This window comes from Polypterus senegalus, chromosome 3 (assembly GCF_016835505.1).
Source record: "Polypterus senegalus isolate Bchr_013 chromosome 3, ASM1683550v1, whole genome shotgun sequence".
Lineage (NCBI taxonomy): Eukaryota > Metazoa > Chordata > Cladistia > Polypteriformes > Polypteridae > Polypterus > Polypterus senegalus.
The window spans coordinates 232358420-232383915 of record NC_053156.1 but is presented as its reverse complement, the minus strand read 5'-3'; the positions used below and the strand labels follow the sequence as shown (position 1 = coordinate 232383915).

Below are 25496 nucleotides of genomic sequence, written 5' to 3'. Positions count from 1 at the left end.
CTTTTGCTGCCTCCCTTGGTTTCAGTGCCAGTCGCAGGTCATGAACACTAGAGAAGAAAGCCTAACCAACAAGGATGACAGTTCTTCCCACCACATTGCTTTTTAGTATGAGGTAAAACCAAAAATGAGAAAGCCAGAAAAGGAACCATGGCGTTATAGTAAATACGGCAGTGAATAAGGACAGTCAACGTGAACCATGTGTGCTCCTTGTACAGACTAAGATTTTTACAATATTCATCACTACTAGAAATTATGACAGTGCTATAACCAGCACACAGAAGAAAGCCAGTGGACAGCGACTTGGATGCCCTGAGGCTACTTTACTCATCAGGGTTGTGAGATGCCCCTCTGAACAGCACTAGAGCATGTGGTGCCTTTGCTGGGACGGGGGATGGGTCCCAGCGTTCACCAGACTTTAGTGCTCTCTTCCTTTCCCCCAGAGTGAATGAAATGCTCCTTGTGCTATCTGAGAAGCAGACACCTCTGCTAAGCAGACCCCTACAAGCAAACAGATGCTGAGAGGCTTCAAATTTCACAAGGAACTTCCTAAAAAGCCATTAGCTGTGGGCCCCAGATGTGTCACACACAAACATTGTTCATATGCATCCCAAGAAGTGCAAATCACTACAAGCAAGAGGAGACAGCAGCAGTCAGGCGGGCGGACACCACATGAAGCAGACAGTTCCTGGCTTGGGCAACAGAAGCAGGCACTATAGACTGACAAGGCAGGCAACTGTGCCTAAAGGAAGAAGCACAGAAAATGGGCTAAGGGCAATTGCGCCCCCTACGTGACAGCACTCGACTCTTATTTAATGTGAAACACACATTGAGTACATACACGCCCCTCCTTCTCACTGCAGTAACCTGGCATGCTGGCTACCCGCTACTCACCTAGCATTTGACTGAAGAGCAGCTGTTCCAGGTCTCCAAGGACTGTCACCACTAGTTCAGGGTCAACCTTCAGGTAGGGTTTATTGTCCTCACTAGCCTGACCTTTGGCACTAGGTGTCACAGGCATAGCCGCCTTCTTTGCCTTGGCCTTGCTGGAGAGAATCTCATCATCAGACTTGCTGTCCTCGGCACCATCAGGCTCTTTGCTGATAGGTTTCACCTCTGCATAAGGACCTCTTGGGATGCGGCTGGGTTTGCCAAGATTGGAGGGGGCTGCCAGGGGGCTGAATGGCTTTGGGGAACCTTTCCCCTGGAAGAGGGAGTGCTCAGATTTGGAGAGGTTGCGCGAGAGGTTGGCTTGCCCAGTGCCCTCCTTAGACTTCATGCCCCCTTTGAGGTAGGTGTTGGCAGGCTTGCTCATGTCATCACACCACTTGGGCTCATAGAGATGCATCTTCTTCTCGGTGTCAGTCAAAAAAGACAGGTTGGTGAGTGACTTCTGCTTGCGCAGGTTAGATGAGACAGGCAAGCGGCCTTCGGTGCTGCCAGCTCGAAAAACCCTGAGCTCTGCCCGCGGGCCAGCCTGCGGTCCTCCTGGCTTGCCTCTTTTGGATGCCATGCCTTTGCTTTCACCTTTGCCAAAAGACTTGGCTGTATCTTCTTGACCAGGTTCCTGTTTGAGATCCACTTCTCTGCTTTTCACATTAGCCCCGAGCATCCCTCCTGCACAGGAGCATTTAAACGCAATCAGACAAGCAGAAAAAGAGACGGTAAGCAATGGTGCTCCTTATTCCATGCAGAAGCCAGCTGCAAGATGTCCTCTAAAATCCCTTTATTGTCTTTTTCTCGGATGACACCCCATCCACGCTTGCATTCTTCCTTGTGACAGTGCGAGTGCTGCAGCTGCGGCTCTCTCTGTGTCTAACACTCCAGCCGCTGGGCCGATCAGCAGCTCAATGGCAGCGTAGCCAAAGCTGGAGCCGGAGCCTCCCCTTTCTCCCCCTCCTTCTTCTCCTCCTCCTCCTCCTCCCTCCCTTCCTCTCTCTCTCTCTCTCTCCTCTCCACTCCTGTCTCTAAGATGCTCCAGTGTGCCTCGCAGAGGGTGAACGGACTAAGGGACTAGCAATAAATTACCGTCTCTTTTCAAAAACACCCACTTCACTCACGCTTTCCCTTCATCGTTTTCCTCCTGATGTCTGAATAATTTCCCTTTCACAAGGGCTGCTGGCCTGCTCTGTCTCCTGCTACATGCAGCCCCTGTGTTTTTTTCCCTCCTGCAGCATCACAGTGCTGTCTGTTTTGTCTGCCTCTCTACAGCTCACCTTATTATCCCACATTAATCAAATTTACATGCCTGTCTAAGGGCTTCTCCTCCCCCATTTACATCTCTCTCTGTCTTGCTATCCCCGGCATAAACTCCATATTATGTTCTCCATTCTTTTTCTCTTTCTATCAAATCAATTTAGTGTCTCTGGGAACTAATGTCTAAATCAGCAGCAATGGAAGGAAAGACAGGAAGCCTAGACTTAACCCTATGTGACATCTACACGGGGAACACCCACTGAAATCAAAGCTGGTGCCCAGAAAATGTGAGACTGTGTGGTGACAATGATACCCAATGTCACTCTATTATAGCATTCATCACTGAGAGTATTGAACACTCTCATTATATTGCACTGTCAATGGGAGTCAGAGCCTATCATGTTAGCATCATGTGCAAGGGGGAAACCAGTTCTGGATGGAATACCAATTTATGTTAGAGCATGTGCATACCCACACCCATTCATACTAATTTGCGCAGTTTACAGTCACTATAATTTTTAATGTTTGATTGGTGACCAGAATCCCTGAATAAAATATCATGTGGATATGTTAAGATGGTAGTGGAGATTTCTAGGTTTCTGGAAGTAAGAGCCTTCAGGATTAACTTCTCTGCTTCCTTATATTGTATTGTATTATATTGTCTGTATAGCAGACTCTGACCAAGCTGCCACTTGCCTTGTGCCCAGCACTGCTGTAATAAGATGAAAAAATGGTATGGGTTACAAAATGTTTAGATTATAAGTACTGCTATCCATTGTCTAAATTTGTTTAATCTAAAGGATCCTGTTAAATTATGTTTATCTTGTCAGCATAGGTACAAGGCAGAAATCAACCCTGGACTGGAAGTCAGTCCCTTATAAGGCACATTCACTTACATTGGTCATTGGTAATGTAACACACAAATCTTTGGGGATGTATGTAGAAAAGGAAAATACTTGGAGAAATATCTGCACAGACATGGGGGATATGTACAGTAAGTGATACATTAAAACAGCTCCATTTCAGTCCAGCCTTCTAGAGCTATGGGGTGGAAGAGCTTTTTAACTACTGCAGTGATCTCAGTGACCCATTAGGCAGTAGCTCTAACCACTGCGCTGTTAATGCTGCCTATATATCATATTACATTATATCACTTATCACATTTTACTATATTACTGTAAAGGAGGGCATAGCCGGGATGGCATCCCAGGTGAATGGTGTTCCATTACCTGGATGGGAAACCACTAAAATGACTAAAATGGAGTACCGTAGGTGGAAGCATCCTTCTAGGAATGTTCCCTTTTGGACTCCTGAAGGGCTGCATGGGAGTTGTAGAGCCCTGTTGGAGTCCTTTTATGCTGCAACAAGGAGCTGCCAGGAAAAGGCTCCCCTGTCCTATGGAGGCTGTTTGACCTAGAAGTTCTTCCGGGATGCAATATTGATGTTCTGGAAGTTGTCCTGGGTTTAGCTTGAGGTCAGCAAGTCAGAATCAGGAGGAAAAAGCTTACCTGAAGAGGAGGAGGAAAAGAAAAAATGTATTGCATTCCACTGTGGTGAATTGTGGAAAATAAGGTTATATGACAGTAAAAAAAATAAAAAAAGTTTCTTGAATCCAAGATTTGTGTAGTTGTAGTCAAGATTTGAGATTATGGACACTCCCTTATTTCCACATTATGTCATGTCATGTCATGTTATGTTAAGGGGAGCATGGTAACACAGTCTGTAGCACTGCTTCATGTCAGGTCTGGCTTCCTGGTTTTGAATCTCTTACCCAAACATTGACCGTGTGAAAGGTATGTGTTCTTCCTGTGTCTGCATGTGCCTTCCCCAGGTATTTCTGTTTTCAACCCTCATCACTAGAGATGTGGTGGTCCATTTAACTGGTGATTACAAACTGGCTCTGATTGAGATGGGGTGAGGGCCCTGCGATGGATGGGTTCCCTGTCCAGGGTTGTTTCCTTCTGTCATTTTTGGATCTGAATTTTGAGTTTGGCAATGTTATGTCACATTATATTATATTATATTATATTATATTATATTATATTATATTATATATATAGGAGATAGAATACAAGTGCAAACCATTACACAACTATCACAAGACACAGAACACACAAAATAATAATACTGTGTGTATTATAACTCGCTAGTGTGAAGAAGGGCAGAATGCAAGGAAGCAATATGCTGTCTGGAGAATGTAAATTACATTACGTTACTTTATATTGTACTATATACAAAAGACAATCTACAGTGATGTTTGTTACTACTATAATAGAATGATCAACCACTGAGTTTTTCAATTATTATTTCATTACACAGCCATGGAGAGAGGAGCTGCATTGAGCAGCCATTATCATGGTGGGGCCTTTCATTCTCTCACAAAGTTGGGGCTGTCTGTTGTTTTCCCATTTTCAGGTCTCCGTTTGTATGTTTTTTTTTTTCTGTCTTCTCCAGTCAGTCACTCTTTGTGTGTTAACTACTCTAAATTGTTAGTTCAGTATCATCTCATTCAACCATGGTAGACCAATAGACCGTGCAAACACATTCTGAGTGTTGCACACATGAGGATTGATTTTGCATCTGGTACTAACTTGGCCTTGGAGCCAAATACACTGCATTATCTCCTGAGGTGCAGAGCAATGCCTTAACCCATTGTAATCAGACATGGATAAATCATTTGGTATCTTTCTACCTGCCTACTCTCCTGTGGTACAAACGGAGATGAGTACTGTAAATATAAAGAATGCCTACAGAAAGTGTGCCTAGTGAAAGAGCCCATTCTCAAACTTATGATTTCCTTTCAAAGACCATTGCTGTGGAAGATTGTCAAAAATAAATACATTATATTCAATTCATTAAATCATTTTCTCAGAAATTAAAAGATCATGGGGCACAGAAACCATCCTGAAAGCACAAGGAACAAGCAAGAAGCCTCACCGAGGGAGGACCTAGAGGAAAAATTTTATGAATCTGTGAAGATTACCCAAAATCCAGACACTTATCATGCTCCTGTACAGTGGAGACCATTTGTCACCTGCATAGCACCACATGGTGATGCAAGCTGTTTGGACTATTCATCATGGGGGCTTTTATGCTAAATTGAAGACCCCAGATATACCTGCTTCTGGGTAGACCAGAAATGCCACCAATTTTCATCTGAATTGAACCACTACTTCTAATTGCAGCTGTTTTTGAGTTAAAAGCATATAAAGAACATGAGAAAAGCTGCTACTGTGTTTGTTTTCCTTCCATGTATAAGTGCGGGTGTGTGAAACCCTGTCCAGGGTTGGCTCCTGTCTTGTGTCCAGAGCTCCTAAGATAGACTTTAACCCACAAAAAAGTGAGTACATAAAATGAATGGAATGGATGTAATTATTTTAGACCCTTTATGAAATTTAATCCCTAGTTAGAGTAACACCTGACCTAAGACTAATGAAAATTCCAGAATCACTATTCACCGAATAAGTTGATGAAAAGTTCCTATGTACACTTTTCATCAGATTTTTCATAAACATTACAATATTTTCTACTGGTATTTACTTAGTAAAACACCCTTTAAGATGCCCCTACTTTTCACCAGTGATCATAAGGCTATGCTTAGGGCAACAAAGAAGTCCCAATTTGAAGAACAGCATATGTCTTTGTTTTATTTACAGTTTCCTTCCTGTATTATAACCAAAGGTTCCAGGAACCACTTGTGAGATTTCACTACTCTCTTAGTTCATGCTTCATACTACAGAGGTGTCTTCATCAAGGCCTTTGTGACGAACAGATACGTTGATCCAAAGGATAATCAGCATTCACAGATAATGAACCAAGTGTCAAGGGTTTAGAATTGCCAGACAGAAATCAGAAATATTAAATGGACAGGGGTTAAAATGGTTTGGCAAATGTTCATATATAGTCAAATCTGAGAACTAGCAAAATTGAAAATCAGATACCTTTAACTTCAATTAAATATTTGTTTTATGAAACATGAAGAAAGTCTTTCTGTTCTGGGTTATAATGCTAAGGTAAATGTTAATGGCAACCCCTTGTTCTTAAATAATCTGGTATCTGTTACCTCACAAATAGATACATATGCAGCTAGTAGCCCTGAAATAGGAACCAGTGTGGAGACACCATTAAATCCCATCATGAAAAACATAATGAAAAGAAGATGAAAATGTAATAAAAATTATTGCAAGAAAATAAAACAATGAAAAATATTAAGGCACACCAACATAAACTGGTTTTGGCTTGTGTTAAAACCCACACAATAAGGCATCAGTTGAATAATTACTAATGTGATTTTCTATTAAGCAAGCAATATGGTTGTTTCAAATCCTTTGGTTTTGTATAATATTCTTGTTTTTGTATAAAATGGTGTTCCAAGAACAATGGACCACTAATAAAGTGGAAATAATTGTTGCCACCACAGGCCTGGTTGTTAGTCTGGAGAGCTGAAATAAAGTACAGAAATATTTGTCGTTTTGGTTCGAAAGAATTTACATACAGTAGCATTGTCTTGCTCCTAATGCCAAAGCACCTGGGACCGGGCTACTACCCGGTGCTAGATTTTGTTTAGATTGGCAAAGAGATAATCACGTTTAAAGGGAAAATGTTTATAATTGTCCAATAGGCAAGGGTCAAAACCAAGACGGGTATAATTCAAAATGCCCAGGCTAACACAGAAGCCAAAATGTAAGTCAAAATGCCAAAAACAGTATTCTGAGGGAGGACTTATCTTTTAATGAAAGAGTCTTCCTTTTAAAAGAGGCAGCTGTAGCATTATGACATAACGCATAACACACTTTCACCTCACATTACCAGCAAAAGGAAACCATTGGCATATGCAATACAGAAGCATCTGTGATGTATAATGCACAAAATGGTGCCATGATGACGTCATAAAAACATGATGTGAAAATATATATATAAAAAAGATAAAATAATTAATTGGCCTGCTTCTGAGTTGTGTGATTTGTGGGTAAGTATCCAGATCAGGGATAGGCCAAAGGAACTACAATTGTACTTCATAAAAAGGTTAATGTGAGCACACTTTAAAAGAGGTTTCCATTGCGAGACTAACTGAGAAGAAAAGGGTTTCCGCAGCGTGAATAATGGATTCCGGCATTTTTTCTCCTTTATTTTGTTGTAATTGATTTTCAACATGCTGCAGAGGCTAACATGTGCTCACAGTATATTGATTATTTCAAGCCAACTCTGCTGCCAATCATTTGCTCTGATACGAAACCAAGAACTATGGGTTGGATTGGGCAAAGAGGCACTCAAAAAATTCTTAAATTGTGGTTAGCTTTGATGGTCAATTGACAGTGATGTCATAATCATCCCATTGTCCACCAGCAGCCCTGGAACTCAATAAAACAAAACTCATATAGTTTCTTAAATATTTGGGAAAGCTGATAGCCCTCAGCAAAGACTGGCAGGCTCAGAAATAAAAAATGACATGCTGAGACTTGAGCCAAATAACAGCTTTTGACATCAAATAGCTTTAATGTGTTAAGCTGTAAAGAAAGGACATGGACAACATGAGCATCAAAGAGGAAAAGTAGGCATAATGCTCATCATGTTACCTAAACTCTACTGGCCTTTCGTATTCATTAGTCTCCTTGAAAGTTCAAACATGTCCTCAGACATCTGCATGCTCCTGGTACTTCTTTCTAAACTATTTGTTAACATGATGCTGAAAGGCATTGTATAATGCAGAATAACCTTCTAAAACATGACAGAGCAGGAATTACTTTATAAAAGGGTGTTAAATAGATATTTAGTTTATCATTCTTAGACAGCTGGCGCCCCACCCAGGGTTTGTTTCCTGCCTTGCGCCCTATGTTGGCTGAGATTGCTCCAGCAGACCCCCGTGACCCTGTAGTTAGGATATAGCGAATTGGATAATGGATGGATGAAATTCTTAGACATGCCAGCTAAAGAAATTCTTGGAAAACTTTGCAATCATGGGGTACATAAGTGGTGGCCAGGAGGAGGAATACAGCTGTTTGGTTAATGACTTTGCTGAGTGGTGCTGGTTGAACCAGCTAAGCATTAGCAAAACCAAGAAAAGAGGGGTGAATTTCAGGATGAAGGCAACTTCGCTCAGTCAAGTCTCTACCAGGTGGTATAAGGTGAGGTGGTCCAGCTATAAAAGATCTATTGGGTGAACTTTGTTAGTAATATAGATTGGGTTGCAAACAAGGAAGCCATAAATAAAGTGAATTAAATTGAGTGTGTTACCTGAGACATCTCGGGTCCTTTGGTATGGGTAATATCATTCGACATGTGTCCCGTCAGTCTGTGGTTTTCATGACTGCACTTTCGTTTTGGTATGTTGACACCAACAGTTAGTTAAAAAAGCTGACTCTGTTCTGGGTACTACAGTATGGATTCTCCAGAGGCAGCAAGAAAAAGATTAGATACCTATGCCTAGAACATTTTAACACATTCATTTTTTATTAAATTATGGATGTAACTGCATTCAAAAATACTCAGATCCCTTCTCTTTTTCACATTTTGTTATGTTGTAGTCTTATGTTAAAATAACATAAATTTATTATTTCCTAATCATGCAACACTCAATGCCCCAGAATGACAAAGTGGATAGAGGATTTTAAAAATGTTTTGCAAATTTAGCAGAAATTTGCCATGTTTTCTGCTGAAGACAGATAATAGAATACTGTAAATGTAAAAATATTTGCTATCGCTTGCCTTACATGTTCCTTCAGCATCTTTCCACTGTATCCTTGCATGTCTGAACCTCTCATGACCAGCACTCCCTTTGTTAGGCATGGTGCTGTAAAGACTGTTTCTCAGACTGTCATTATTTTCAAGGCACCATACTCATATCATATCTGCCTTTAGACTTTCTCTCATAGAAGGCAGCTGTCAGTGTGGCTGCTATGGCCTTACTCCTTCTCATGTGTTTCACACTCGCACTTCCTCTTTTGATAGCGTAAGCTAAACTAACAAATCGGACTGCTTGCTGGGAGTGGACACACACATAGACCTCAGTGTTTTAATATATGGTAGATTAAACTGAAATATCTTATTGACACAAGTATTCAGACCATTTTCTAAGTATTTAGTCTAGGCACCTTTGGCAGTGATTCCAGTCTAGAGTCTTCTTGGGTATGACATGGCAAGCTTTGCATACCTGTATTTGGGGACTTTATGCCGTTTTTTTCTACAGGTACTCTAAAGTTCTGTCAGGTTGGATGCACAGCTATTCACAGGTCTGTCCAGGGATGTTTGATTGAGTTCAAGATCAGGGTCTAGCTGGGCAATTTAAGGACATTCCCATAGTTCTCCCTAAGCCACACCCGTGTTGTCTTTGTTTTGTGCTTAGAGTTGTTGTCCTCCTGGAAGGTGAACCTTCAGCCCAGTCTGAAACCCAGTGCACTCTGGAGCAGGTTTTCATTAAGAATATCACTGTACTTTGCTACATTCAGTTTTTCCTCAACCCTGACTAGTCTCCTAGTTTCCGCCATTGAAAATAAACCTCAGCATGATGCATCCAACACCATGCTTGACTATTGGAATGGTATTGCACAGGTTTTGAACAGTGACATATTTTCTACAGTCATAATGCTTAGAATTGAGGCTAAACAGTTGAATCTTGGTTTCATAAGAACAGAGAATCTGTGACCTCTGTAGGCTTTCCCTTTTACTGATATAACTCTTTCATTTGGCCAGTCTGCCATAAAGCTCAGATTGGTGGAGTGTTGTCCTGATGAAAGTTTCCCCATCTCTACACAGGCTCTCTGGAACTAAGCCAGAGTGACCACTGGGTTCTTAGTCACCTATCTTATCAAGGCCCTTCTCCTCTGATTGCTCAGTTTGAGCGCCAGGTGGCCAGCTCTAGGAAGAGTTTTAATTGGTCCAAACTTCTTTCATTTAATAATTAAAGTGGCCAGTGTGCTCTTTTGAACTGTCAGTATTACATATTTTGGTATCTTTCCTCAGATCTGTGCATTGACACAATCCTATCTTTAAGCTCAACAAGCAACTCATTCGACCTCTCTTGGCTTATTTTTTGTTGCACATTGTCATTAGTGGGACCTTCTGTAGACAGGTGTGTGCCTTTTCTAATCATGTCCCATTAACTGAACTGACCACAGGTGGACTCCAAACAAGGTGCAGAAACATGTCAATGATGATCAACAGAATGGCATGCACCCCATCCAAATTTCAAGTGACACAGCAAAGGGAGTGAAACTTTCTTATCTTTAATAAATTTGCAAAAATTGCTAAAATCCTCTTTTCACTTCAGAGGTATTGAGTGCTGCTCAGTGAAGGAAAAAATGGGTTTAATTGATTTTAGCATAAGGCCGCAACATGACAAAATATGAAAATAGTGAAGTGCTAAGAATACTTCTTGAATGCAGTGTGTTTATCTTACTGTTTCATCTGCAGTGTAATTTGTTTAGCTGTTGTGTGTTACATCTACAGTACTAAAGATTTTCCTTTGGCATTAATATCTATCTATCAATCTATCTGTCTGTCTGTCAATCTGCCTCACGACTCAAACTAAACAATGATATATAGGACAGATTTGTTTTATAAAACACACTGTGACTATGTGCAGTTACAAGGGTGCTATACAAAACAGGCGGTTCTGGGGCTGCTCACCATCAGATATGAAGTACTTTGTGTCATTGCTAAATATGAAGGGCACTTTATAGAGCCTATCACCTTCAGTTTTTGTAATTAGACTTAAAGGTGCATATTTGTTTGTAAAACCACTCATTTTGAGAGGACATACCTTATAAGGACATACCTTAGCAGATTCACTTTCGATTGACAGAGCCCACTCTGCAAGGCATTAGATGTGAACAGATTCACTTCATAAAGCTGAGTGCCTCAGTCCTCATGGCAAAAAAGGGGTTATATAAAAAGACATCCTGCGGTGGGTTGGCACCCTGCCCAGGATTGGTTCATGCCTTGTGCCCTGTGTTGGCTGGGATTGGCTCCAGCAGACCCCCGTGACCCTGTATTCGGATTCAGCGGGTTAGAAAATGGATGGATGGATAAAAAGACATTATGGCACATTTCTGATGGAGCCCATTCTGAAATGTGCAATGTAGATCAGATTTGATTATAAAAATCTGTGTCTCTATGCTCTTCATACAACAGATTAATTTGGCTAAACACTTTTTCACATTGCTAGTTGGGAATGACACTATATTCTATAACGCATATTCCCTTTGTAAGGCACTATAATCAAGTGTTTACTGAGAATGGCTCAGAGAGATGGAAGGAGAGCTCACTGTAAAAGACATTAAAAACGTACTGTCTCAATAATTTGGTTTATTATGTTATATTTTAGGAATCTATGGGCCTCAGTCAGATCTAAATTTTTGTTCTATACAGATGGCCTTAGTTCATTATGAAAGTCTCCAACATTACAACTGCTTCTGCATGGTAATAGTTTTCACTCCAACACATTTTTTAATCAGTGGATCCTTGCATATTTTAACTGAAATCCAAGTTAAACTCAGAATTTTGACTCCTGTTTCTGTGCTGTCCAGAATGAAAAACACAAAAACAGAAAACATCACATGCCTCCCATGTGCTCTTGAATTGCTCTTTGTGCAACTTCTGAGTCTTGTTCTGGCTTCACTTTCTGAGAACAGTGCCTAAAAAGTGTAATGTGAGTTGAGGAGGGGGGCCGATCACTTGGTGCCATTCACATTTCATACTGTAATGCATCTCATGTCCCAGTCACCAAGATGTAAGCCTCATGCTGACAAGAACAACAATAGAAAGGATAAAGTCCAAGAGACAGAGAGTTACACCAGCAGCTGAGAAGGTCCAACACTTAGAAGTGTTAATGAGCTGGGTATGCTTTGGGGCAGTGCACCGTATATGTGTGCTTGGCACCACAGAAGGCTAATAGGTAGAGGCACTATGACAAGAGACTGAAGGGAATGGAGCGGACATTGAAGCATGTAATATCACTACAGGACTCTACAGAGCTACCTGGGAGATACTGGGACACCTGGCCCCCTCCTTAGAGAATTAGAGAGGAAAGGCAAGAATTTGTAAGATTTCTAAGCAGCTAGAAGAAATACAGTCCAAGGTATTAACTTACGGGACAATAAAAAGGGTACAGGTGGGACGAAAGTAATTAAACCCAGGACAACAGAAGTGACTCTGGAAATGGAAAAAATCAACCCAGGATGGGCTTTAAAGCCCCAGACAGCTAAGTGGACATTATTTCAGTAGGAAAGATGTGGAGGTTCTAGCATGAAAGGAATGGAAGAGGCCGGGGCAAAAAGGAACGAAAGAATGAAAGGGAATGCTTTGATATTTGTCATGCTGGGCATACAATGTGCGATTTTGGGATGATTTTAAGCTAGATTTACAGTCAATTTTTCTTAGTCTGTGAAAATTGTGGCTTCCTCCACCAATGTTTCTTGTGCAGTATGACAGGGATTGTGATGCCTGATTTTATCTTATGATTGGGCTGTCCTTTGAGTGGAAGATTTTCTCTCATGTAAAAAAATTCAGTTGGCTGTCTTGCAGTGTGTGTCGCAGTATTTTGTACATTGGGTATTGCCACTGTCATGTTCTTTTTCACATTTTTGATTGTAAAAATCTAAATATAATATAGTACCACACATATAACTAAATTGACAATGATAAAAGCATGTTAGGAAACCTTTAATGGAAAAACCCCAAATAAGCATAATGTGCAACAGACAGACCATAAAGTCTGTGTCTTAAACATCCGCGTGTCCTGTCATACTTGTTTCTTTCTTTGTACTTTCAAAGCACAATGCAGCAGAAGTCAGGAGTGCAGCTCTTTTCTTTGTTGACATATAGAGAAGCCTGTGATAATCATGTTTTTTGAATGGGTAAAAGTGTCTGTCAGGGCCATGAACATATATAGTTTAAGCATCCATGTTGTGGCATGTCAGTCGGACCAAATGTGTTCGTACAATTTGAGGACATAAACATGTAGCAGTGCTACCATTGGTTAGAACTGCATCTCCCAGCAGTCCTTGCAGGGCTGTTGGGGGCAAAGGTGGCCAGAGGGGTTCAAAAGGAGGGCAGGGGACGAAGAGAAGGAAGTTTTTTGTTTTGGTCGTTTGCTGCTTGTATTTATCTGTGGAACTGCCTGTCGTTTGCCTGCTTTACATCTTCGTGTCCTGGATTGTGTTGTCTGTTGGGGTCTGGAATCATTCGTCTACCTGTTTACTGTTCCTGAGGACGTTGTCTGGATTATTTGGCTTTCACGGAAGAAGGAGCGCTCCTGAACCATTCATCTGTCAACTTACTTCAGCAACTACCGGTAGGACTGTGTTTTTCCATTTCCCTCGCTTCATTCAAATCACTGGACATAACTTCACCGCTATTATTTCATACATGGACTTTACTGCGTGTTTGTCATGTTTATCTGTTAATTGTAATATCGCCAAAGGGATCAGGGGTGGTATTATTGTTTTTCATTTAGTAATTTAATTTCATTATACTTTTTTGTCGTTTAAGTTCCCAGTGCGTTTTCTTTGTCTCTGTAGTGTGTGTGGGTGTGTGTCGTGCCAAGGCTGGGGTTGTCCCTGGTAATCCTCATATAAAATAAATAAATCACCGTTTCTCGACGGTGTGAATCTTAGCGGCCTCTGACCGCTACAGATTTTGGCGAGCCGGGTAGGAGCCAGGGTTATTTACGACACCTTCTAGTGCGACTTCACTACACTCTTTCAGAAGCATGTCTGTTGTAAGCGCAGTGCAGGGCGAGGAACTTGAACTTAGTGAACCGCTGGTTGATGTGCGTCCGCTGCCTAGGCGCGTCACGTTACGGTCAGAGCCCCTCGAGGAGGAGTTGAGCCTGCTGGATACCCTTGTGTCTCCAGTCCGGAGCAGCCCGAGATCAGCGAGGGACAGCTTCTGCAAGACCTGACGTTGCGCCTAGAACAGCTAGAGACGCGGGTTGATGACATCGCCCGCAGTTTTCTAAATCGTGATGAAACTGTCCATGATCTTATCGATGCCACGGCCGCCCGAGTTTCCGGAGAGGCGGTTGTGAGGGTGCAGCGTCTGGAGCAGTCCTTCGCGAAGTGTGTGCAGCGCCTGGAAGCCAATATGAGAGAGGAGATCAGGAGGCAGGTGCAAGAGAGCTGGCGTGCCGTCACGCAGCCACTGGGGCAGTCGACTCCTGTAGCGGGAGTGAGGAACGACTGGGGACAGTCGGCCTTGTCCGTTGCGGTACCGCGGATGGAGTTTCCAAAGCTGGCCCCTCAGTGTGCACCCACGGGCATTGTCGACTTTGTAGAGGAGGTCGACGTGTTCGTGGAGCTGCATCCTCTGAGTGGAGCCGAGCTGCGGGGATTCCTGAACACGGCACTCAGCGGGCGGCACGCTCTTGGTGGTTTGCTGAGCGGCACAAATACAACTCCTGGGCGGAGTTTCGCTGCTTTCCTGAATCGTTCCTCTCTGGCGAATACCAGGCGCTGTTGGAAGAAAAGCTCCGGACCTTTGTGCAAAAACCATCGCAGAGCCTCCGGGACTTTGTCTTTGAATTCCGTGCGTTGTGTCTGAAGTGGCGATCTGACATGCGTGAGGAAGAGATATTGCGACGTGTCCTTGATGCATGTGACCCTCGGGTGGCTGCTACTCTGAGGGGGGTCGTGAAATCGGTCGATGAGTTGGTGAAGGTGGGGTCCCGAGTGGAAAAGGATTGGGCGGCTATCGGGCTGAGTGGGTCTCGAAAGGGTCCCGTCTCGAGATGTCCCCTGTCCGAAACCACGAGGGAAAGCCCCAGTGGATCCCCGGGCCGATCTCACCTTGGTGCAAGCCACCTTGCCCCTCTTAGTGGTGCCCATACAAGTGCGGGTGTCACTGGAGAGGCAGTCGTAGATACAGGGAGCACTTATACCCTTATGAAATACAGCTTGTGGGAAAAGCTTAAAGTGCCTCATGAGCAGTTAAGGGAAAGTGCAAAAGTAAAATTCTTTCTTGCGGATGGGGGGCACGGGGCAAAGGGCAGGGTTCCCATGAGGTTCTGCTTACATGAGACACACTGGGAGACAGAAGTTTACATCCTGGAAGATGACCATCTGTCAATGCCCTTGTTACTGGGAATGGACTCTCTGGTGTCGGTAGGTCTTACCATCCATCTGTCGCGCTGGAGTATGAGTTGCCGGGGTGGAGTCCATCGGTTTGGGACGAAGGCTCAAAGTAATCTGGTTTGGCCTAACTTGTGTTATTACCTCGCGCAGTTGGTGGGCGAGCCCAGCCCAGTAGAGAAGGCTATTCTTGAACAGCCGGAGCTTGTTCAGCCGCTGCTTAGGAGGTGGCACTCTGTGTGGACGGACAAATTGGGTCGGACTGAGGTGGTGTGTCACCACATTCACACAGTCGACCCTGTCCCTGTTCGCACAGAGCTTACAGAGTGTCGCCTCTGAAAAGAGGAATAATCAAGGAGTGGGTCGACCAGATGTTGGCGGATGGGGTCATTGAGCCTTCCACCTCGCCTTGGGCTAGCCCTGCGGTGCTCGTTCAGAAGGCCGACGGGACCTACCGATTCTGTGTTGACTATCGGGAGCTGAACAAGAAGACCTTAGATGACGCTTACCCCATGCCCCTCATTCATGACATCTTGGAATCTTTGCATGGGGCAGTGGTTTTCAGCTCCCTTGATCTGAAGTCCGGTATTGGCAGGTGAGGATGGGGAAGAGTAGTATGGAGAAGACTGCCGTCATCACCCCGGAGGGGTTGTTCCAGTTTCGGGTGATGCCCTTTGGACTTAAAAACGCTGGGCGTCATTCCAACGGCTTATGGAGCAGGTCCTCCGGGACTCATTGGAAAGACCTGTTTCGTGTATATTGATGACATCATCGTATTCTCCCCATCTGTCTCACAACATCTGAAGGACCTTGATCACATCTTCCAGCGACTGCAGAAGGCTCATCTGACACTCAACACCGAAGTGTAGATTTCTACAGGACCATCTAAACTTCCTCGGCCATTTGGTGTCGGCAGACGGGTCCGGTAGACCCAAAGAAAATTAAGTCCATCTTGGACTACCCAGCGCCCCAGGAGGTAAAAAGTCTCCAGCGCTTCCTGGGGATGGCTGGGTGGTTCCACAAATTTGTGCATGGGTTTGCTGACATCGCTGCCCCTTTGTTCCAGCTGCTGAGGAAGGGATCCCCCTGGGAGTGGTCACCAACGTGCCAGGACTCCTTTGAAAGACTTAAACAGGCATTGATATCACCTCCAGTCCTGGCACAGCCTGATCCCAAATTAACCTTTCAGGTCCACACAGACGCAAGTGACCTCGGACTCGGCGCCGTTCTTGCTCAAACTAACCAAGGAGAAGAGAGAGTGGTGGCCTATGCTTCACGGTCACTGAAGGGCGCGAGTATAATTATTCCACCACCGAGAAGGAATGCCTCGCTGTCGTGTGGGCCGTGGAAAAGTGGCGTCACTTCCTGGAGGGACATCCTTTGAAGTCTACACCGACCATAGGGCTCTGACCTGGGCATTCAATTGCCCGAAGACCACGTCTAGGCTAACAAGGTGGGTTTTGCGCCTCCAACAGTTCACGCTCAGGGTGTGCTATCGGAAGGGTTGTGCTAATGTGGTGCCCGATGCCTTATCCCGGGTGCACGAGCCCGCACCGATGGTATGTGCGGTATCGGTCTCTAACCCTTGGCCTGATCTTCCCCTGAACATGCAGGAAATTGTTCACTCTCAAGCAGCCAGTCCTGTGTGTCAGGGGTTGAGAGAGGGCTCAGGGGGGAGGTCTGACCGCATACATTATAGGGAACTTCAGGGGGCACTCTATCGCTGTGTTCCAACAAAAGACCGGGTTACCATTATCAGTTGGTAGTCCGGAGACATACGTGCCCAAGTTCCTACAGTATTACCATGACAGCCCGATCGGTGGTCACCTTGGACGTACTAAGACACTGTTTAAAGTCTTGGAGGTGGCATGGTGGCCGACGATCACGCAAAGACGTCTGGTCCCATGTCCAGACTTGTACCACCTGTCAGCAATACAAAACCCCACCTGGTCTCCCCTCAGGTCAACTCCAGCCAGTAACCATCACTACCCCGGGGGAGAGCCTAGGCGTGGACCTAATGGGACCATTACCCACTAGTAAGGACCGGAAGACCTACCTGATGGTGGTTGTGGACTATTTTACCCGATGGGTGGAGCTATTCCCATGGCTAATGCCACAGCCAAGAAGATATGTTCCACCCTGAAGGATGAGATCTTTACCCGATGGGGGGTGCCAAAGAACATCATGTCAGACCGGGGCCCAGTTTACCAGCTCAGAGGCGAAGAATTTTGGAAGCAATGGGGGGTGGTGCACCTGAAGACAACAGCGTACCATCCCCAATCTAATCGCACTGAGCGGGTGAACCGGACCCTGAAGACAATGATTGCATCCTTCGTCGGAGACCATCATCAGGATTGGACAAAGTGGCTGCCTGAGCTGCGGTTCGCATTGAACACGGCGGTGCACGAGGTTACGGGTGAGACCCCTGCATTGTTAGCTTTAGGCAGACAGCTAAACGGTCCACTAGAGAGGATAATTAATCATAAACCACCCAATCCAGACACCTCAATACATGATCATTTGCAAACACTACAACTTATCACACAACAGGTAAAGGAGAGGATGGTGAGGTCCCAGTCCAGACAATCTCAGTCGTACAACCGGAGACATAAGCCTGTGCAATTCTCAGTTGGGGAGAAAGTCTGGATCAGGACTCATCCCCTCTCCAAAGCCTCCGATAAATTTACAGCTAAACTGGCTCCGAAGTGGTTCGGCCCGGCAACTATAGTCCAAAAGAAAGGACCAGTGACCTATGCAGTAGAGTGGGGATTGCCGGGGACGAAGAAAGTAGACACTGTTAACATCGCTAACCTCAAGCCTTGGTTCGGCCGTACACCACGGCCTGGGGAGGGGGATTGTAGCAGTGCTACCATTGGTTAGAACTGCATCTCCCAGCAGTCCTTGCAGGGCTGTTGGGGGCAAAGGTGGCCAGAGGGGTTCAAAAGGAGGGCAGGGGACGAAGAGAAAAGTTTTGTTTTGGTCGTTTGCTGCTTGTATTTATCTGTGGAACTGCCTGTCGTTTGCCTGCTTTACATCTTCGTGTCCTGGATTGTGTTGTCTGTTGGGGTCTGGAATCATTCGTCTACCTGTTTACTGTTCCTGAGGACGTTGTCTGGATTATTTGGCTTTCACGGAAGAAGGAGCGCTCCTGAACCATTCATCTGTCAACTTACTTCAGCAACTACCGGTAGGACTGTGTTTTTCCATTTCCCTCGCTTCATTCAAATCACTGGACATAACTTCACCGCTATTATTTCATACATGGACTTTACTGCGTGTTTGTCATGTTTATCTGTTAATTGTAATATCGCCGAAGGGATCAGGGGTGGTATTATTGTTTTTCATTTAGTAATTTAATTTCATTATACTTTTTTGTCGTTTAAGTTCCCAGTGCGTTTTCTTTGTCTCTGTAGTGTGTGTGGGTGTGTGTCGTGCCAAGGCTGGGGTTGTCCCTGGTAATCCTCATATAAAATAAATAAATCGCCGTCTTTCTCGACGGTGTGAATCTTAGCGGCCTCTGACCGCTACAAACAGCAGGCAATGCTATCTGTATAGTACCTTACATTGACTGTGACTGCCAAGTCAGAAGTTTTCCTTTCCTTTTTATTTAAATGTTCTTCCTTTTTAGTCATTCTGGTGGGTACTCAGACCATAGTGTGCATGCATATATATATTTATATATCATTTGTCACACACATGCGAGTAAGAGGCAGCTAAAGGGCTCAAGTAATTATAATACCACGTCAGACCAGGGGGTGGTGGGGTGCACTGACTGTCGTTCTCAGTTTTTTGCAGGCCTTTCCTGGGAAATCCCACCAAGTTCCGGCGCCTTGGATGATGCTACTTCCGGTTCTGGGGCTTAGATGGTGTCATTTCCGGTTCTGAGGGCCAATGATGATGTTACTTCCAGTTGTGGCCCCCATGATGACGTCATTTCCTCTACAGATCTTTAAAACCGCTATCTTGTCTTTATTGAACCAGTTCTGTTTTGGGCTCAGTCTTGTGAACATCTCTATCTTATTATTTAACAATTTTGCAGACAGGACATATTTTATATAGGTGGCTGCCCCAAACCTTTATGATGTCTGGTGTTTTCATTTTGTGACACTATTTATATATTTATTTATTTATATGTCATTTTAACTTACCTTCTTGACTGGGTTCAGAGGAATGTTAGCTTGGTTTCTTTTTATCACAGAAGACACAGAAAGAACCTCAAAACAGGGGGAACCATCCCAGGAATGAAATTCAAAATAGTTATGAACCACAAAAATGGGTGTGAACCTTATATAAACCTATTGTTCTGCCACCACTGAGGTTAATATTGAAAGTAGCAGCAAGGACCAGGATATGTACGCATTAGTCATGCCAGGATTCAAAATTAGGAAGCCAAATTACCTGTTGTAAAGTGAAAAAGGGTGAACCAAAACTTGTGAGTCAAAATGAGAATAGATATATAGAGAAAAGTTCTTTTACTAGAGAAAACACTATACAAAGTAAAGTTTAAATACCATTATATTGATTATGTGACTTTACACAACTTCTGGGGACACAACAACCTAACCCCCTGGCCAGCCATCATAGCAAAAAATGGTTGAAATGGTGACTTCCATTAAACAAAATGGCACCCTGGGAAAATAATAAAAACAAGACAGCAAAAAACCATCACCATTGTTAATAAATGTCTCTACTAATAACATAATGATGACTTCTGATTCATTGATGTTGAAAACCTAAGAAAAGCTCCAAAAGTATGTAAAGAAAACTTTATTAAGCCTAGGACAAAATTAAAAAAGGAGAAAAATCACAACACCTATAAACCTGTAACTAGCCGATAAACCTCCAGTAAATGAAAATATGGGAATGGCTTTAATATAGGAAGAACAAATATAAAAGTTGAACAAAACTACAGAGTAAACAAAATGAGCATAAACATCAACACAAAAGGAAGCAAACAGCCCCAACTGTTAATGATTTTACTTCTGTAAAAAATACAGAAAAGCAGAAGGAACACATAAAAGTCAAGGTGTCAGTGATGAGTAAATCCCACCTCTGATTGGCCTAACATGGGACTGATCCCAAGAAGAAGGTTAAGCCCCAAAACAATACTGAAACCTCACACTGAAACGACCCCTACATCAAGGCACACACCAAGCTATGTGCGATCCTTGATACAGGAATGATAAATTAGCATATGAGTGCTAGCAGCCATTGGAATCAAAACACATGGTAAAATGGACCACTCTGCCCAACATTGGTTCATGCCATTATAAAATGCAGTCTGGACACAGTGGTTAAAGAAGACAGAAAATGAAAGGATTGATAGACTAGCCATTTTGGAGTTTTGGTGGATGAATTGTACAAAGAGTTGCAACAAGGGAAGGCTGCACCAGCATATGGAACACATGATCTAGACAGCAGCACATTTTTAAAATGGATTGGCTCTGCACTGCAATGTGAGGAAAGTAAAAAGATGAAGAAGAAAAAGGGGAAGACAGGTGCAAAAGTCATAGCACTCTTGATTTCTTTAGCCAGATGGTGTCTAGCTCGCCAACTCGAAAGAGATACCCAATGTACAAGAAATCCTACACAACCTTAAAACTGCAGTTGTGCTGTTCAGTTTATAAAGATTGCAAAGTTATAGCTCCAGCACAGTGGAACCGTTTTATTAAAAAATGCAACCTATAAAAGTTTCATTGTCTTTGGAGCCTAGCAGGGAGGATTAGAGGGAGAACAGATAAGCAACACACATATCCTGTGGCTTCCCTCATCAATGTTAAGCTCCCAGGAGGCTTTTCTGATTGAACCAGCCAATGTGGTGTGACCCCTAGTGGGCAGCAAGTGCCAGTACAGTAGGGTGCACATTGAAAAAAGGCAGTGCCTCATGTAAACATGTCCTTAAGTGGGTGAATTTGTCAAACCCAAAAGATGTCCAGCCTGCCACCACAAAATCATGATTGTAGTGTCTCGGAATTCTAAAGCTGGGTAGAGACCTTACACTGGTGCATGTCTGCTTATGCACTTTGTATATATTCTCTCTTTCTCTCTAATAATGCACTCCAGTGACACATGTCTCACTGTGTGCTCAGCCCTCAGGTTTCTCATGGCCATTCCAGCAGTGTGTCTTAGTACACCTCCACCTGTCCTGATGGCTGCCTCTCCTTCCAGTTGTCAAAAAGAATGACCAAATTGTGCATACAGTAGGGTACTAGCTGCCTGCTCTGACTTTCCAAGAGGGTCCAAGTAGGAAGTGGCTTACACTACGCCCTCCACCTGCTACAAAAAGCTAGTAAATTCCACTTAAAGTGCTTTTTCACAGCTGGTAAAGGTGCCACCCTCTGAGATAAGCCCTTGTTTCTTTCTAGACTAATAAGCCTCCTCTCTGCAGGGGAAGCTTTCCAGTGTATGCTAACCTGCTGGGTTCTTCTCTTTCTGATTTTATTTAAGCAAAGTACAGAGTGTCAGGATTTCTCCCAAAAATTAAGGGGATAAACTTTTTGGGCAATTTTGCACCCATAAAGGCTACATGCCTATCCACCTTTACCCTTAGGCACATGGTAGATTTGTGTTGACTGGAATGACTAAAACAATTCAATTTATTCTTGATGGCAGTTCTTCTGAAAGATCTTACAAAGCCTAAATCTTAATTTGATTTTTGTTGCTACATCTCAAGGATGTAGAATTTTCATACAAGAAGTGCAGGACAATATAAAACCCCATTTAATGATGCCGCAAAAAAAGCAAGAAAGTTGGGTGGGGGATATTGTGCACAGACTGCAAAAAAATGCAAACCTGCCCCAGCCATTACTCTATAGAAGAAGTGCAACACAGCTGGTAAAGCTACAGGAATCAAGGAATTAGGCAAGAGCATTTTTTGGGCCACTCCTCCTGCCATTGATTATGTGCAGCTGATGACAGAAGCCACCTAAGCGTCTGGTTAGATTTGCTCTTGGCTGCTACCCAATAACATGACCTGTGAGCTGCACTCATCACAACAGCGCTTCACTGAGCTCTGGGGGGGAAGAGGAGCATTGCACTTCCTGGCTGAATTTCTCAGGCTCCCTCCCAGTGCTGCATGGCTGCCTGTTTGAAGACAGCCCCTTAATCAGCCTCTCTGTATTCCTAGCACACGTCTCCCCGGAGTTTCCCACAATCCTCTACTGCTAGAGTGTGTACCATGGAAACAGCACAGTCAGCGTGCCTGCCAGAGCACTCAGGCCTCCGAAAGCTCATTCTCCATTCGCTTTAGCAATGCAGCCAAGAAGTGAGGTAAAATGACATCAAGGTATGCAGAGGGAGAATCTCTTCCTAGTGCTCCTCTAGTGGTCTCAGGGCTTTCACGTGTCTTTCATTTGTTGGGCACCTATTAATCTTCTATGAGACTTCTCCTGTAACTTCAATGAGACTAAGCACTCCTCCTCATCCTACACTTTGAAATCCTTTCATTCTTCCTGCACCCAAGGGACTGATCTTCTCCAAACTCCACGTAGATTTTGTTGCTTTCTGCACTCTTGTCACCTTGTCCAAAGTATAAAATGCATGTGAATCGAACCAGACTTCCATTTCCTGACCATGTTTCTCTGGAACAGGGGCAGGTTGGAGCAACATTTAGGGATTCTGTCTCACAAATCCAGCATCCTTGGTTGAAATGTTGTACCCAATCATTTCTATGCTCCCTGTGTATCTGGGTACTTCAGCTTTCCTGCCACATCCCAAAAACACGAAGGTTAGGTAAAGTAACAATTCCAAGTAGACCCAGCATATGTTTGAGTGAAGGACCGGTGCTCAACTGAATTGGGCTAAGCAGGTTTGAGAATCTGAAAATTTTGATTTAACTTATTTACTTGTGTCTTTTCTTAATGTGCTGTTTTAGCCTAAAAATCTATGCTTTTTTAGTGAAGTGGACAAATACAGAAATCACTTCATTTCAATGTAGTTTTATATAAAGGTGGGTATTATGGTATCTAGTGGTTAATACTGCTGTCCCACAGGTTCAGGGTCCTGCATTTAAACTTTGGTTAGGTTGCTAGATATGTGGAGCTGGCACATGTTACTGTATGTGATTCTTATTATAATGTAAAGATCAGTAGGTTAGGATAATTGGTTCATGTGTGAGAGGGTGTCCTGTAATGGACTGCCATCTCATCTAGAACCACATTTTGCCTTATGTCTAATGTTTCTGGATAGCTATAGCTGCTTGGAATTTTTTTGAGCAAACAGCAAAGGTGTGCTGCTGCTTCACACCTGCAGGGATCTGAGGGATCTGAGTTCTAAACCAGGCTGGGTCACTGTATTTGAGTACATTCTGTCCGTGTCATAATAGGTTTACTGCAGGAGCCATTTTTGTTTACCACATCTCTCAGATTAGCATGTTGTTCTTTGGTGGCAAAGTGGTACTGTAACTGAGTGTGCGAGTGAAAGTGTGTCCACTCCAGGACTGCCTCCAGCTTTGAACCAAATGCAGCCAGACTAGGCTTGGGATTCAAGCAATCCTTAATTCTCTCACTGTTTGAAAGATTATGTATATTTCCCTTGTCCCCTTATCTACTCTGGTTTCTTCTCACAATCCAAAGACATGCATGTTTCTTTAAATTGACCTGGTATGAGCCAAAGACTGGCACTCCATCATTGGTTGGTTCCTGCATTGCAATGAATGCTCCCGTATACTGAAAAAAAGGGTTCCAGAAAATGTATGGCTCGAAATTTGCAGCCATTTACAAAAGTCAAACCATGCATGTGCAAAGACCAGTGAATAGGCTGTTGTGTTGTCATCCCATCCATAAAGAAACAGGAACTAAGTTGGAATATGGGCGAAATAGAGCGTTGCCTGCAAATGGTGCCATGCACTGTTGTGGTATGTCTCAGATCAAGATGGCAGGTGTGGTTGTGGCTGTTATCTGTACTGACTGGAGGAGCACCTAGGGCCAGTAATCCCATTATATGTAGTTGGGACCTAAAATCTGGCCTCTCAAAGGGCCTTGGCACTTTAAACCAATGGATCATCATATGTTGCCTTCAGACTCCAGCAGGAGGCAATGTTGTGTATGTATGAATGGCAATGTGAGCAGGAGTCAGTGTGCATGTGTGTTGTGAACAGGTGCAAGCAATAAAGTTGAACCTACACTTACTTTGCTGCAGGCACCTAGGGAATCACACACAGAAAGAACGTCCAGCAAGTGGAAGAATAGGTAGTACAGCAAAAGGCAGGTCCTGAAGGCTGTGGCTCAGCCCAGCACTGCCAGCGGCAGTTAAGTCTTAATCAGGAAACGGCCTGCACACATGTGGAAAACAGCAATAGGGAACATTTCCTAAACAGTCTCCTTGCCACGTTGGAGTTTTTCCTTGGCGCTTGTCTCCACTTAAATAGCCTTTGCATTTGAAGAGCCTGAGCAGCTCAGTGACCCTCAGTCACGCCCTCGACCCTCTGTAGTTCGCATACCAGGAGAAGGAGGGAGCGGAGGATGCCATCATCTATATGCTTCAACAATCCCTCTTCCACCTGGACAGAGGCAGTGGTGCTGTAAGAATTATGTTTTTGGACTTCTCTAGCGCCTTCAACACCATCCAACCTCTGCTCCTTAGGGATAAGCTGACTGAGATGGGAGTAGATTCACACCTTGTGGCATGGATTGTGGACTATCTTACAGACAGACCTCAATATGTGTGTCTTGGGAACTGCAGGTCTGACATTGTGTGCAACAACACAGGAGCGCCGCAGGGGGCTGCACTTTCTCCAGTCCTGTTCAATCTATATACATCAGACTTCCAATATGACTCAGAGTCCTGCCACGTGCAAAAGTTCGCTGATGACACTGCTATTGTGGGCTGCATCAGGAGTGGGCAGGAGGAGGAGTACAGAAAGTTAATCAAAGACTTTGTTAAATGGTGCGACTCAAACCACTTACACCTTAACACCAGCAAGACCAAGGAGCTGGTGGTGGATTTTAGGAGGCCCAGGCCCCTCATGGATCCTGTGATCATCAGAGGTGACTGTGTGCAGAGGGTGCAGACCTTTAAATATCTGGGAGTGCAGCTGGATGACAAATTGGACTGGACTGCCAATACTGATGCTCTATGTAAGAAAGGTCAAAGCAGACTATACTTTCTGAGAAGGTTGGCATCCTTCAACATCTGCAGTAAGATGCTGCAGATGTTCTACCAGACGGTTGTGGCAAGTGCCCTCTTCTACGCGGTGGTGTGCTGGGGTGGCAGCATAAAGATGAAAGACGCCTCTCGCCT

General features: G+C 43.9%; 1 protein-coding gene across 9 annotated transcripts in view; it reads right to left on the bottom strand.

The window, feature by feature from the left end:
* Positions 1 to 25496, bottom strand: part of LOC120525970 (neuron navigator 1-like) — a 365228-nt gene that overhangs the window by 205650 nt on the left and 134082 nt on the right. For 2 of the 9 annotated variants that reach the window (XM_039748738.1, XM_039748740.1), the window contains exon 1: positions 892 to 1865. The exons of 6 other annotated variants lie outside the window; for them this stretch is intronic. In XM_039748738.1, the coding sequence (XP_039604672.1) occupies positions 892 to 1609 (718 nt within the window). In that variant the 5' untranslated portion in view covers positions 1610 to 1865. Of the gene's footprint in view, positions 1 to 891; positions 1866 to 25496 lie in introns of those variants that run through there. One more of the 9 variants, XM_039748741.1, reaches the window with a different exon arrangement.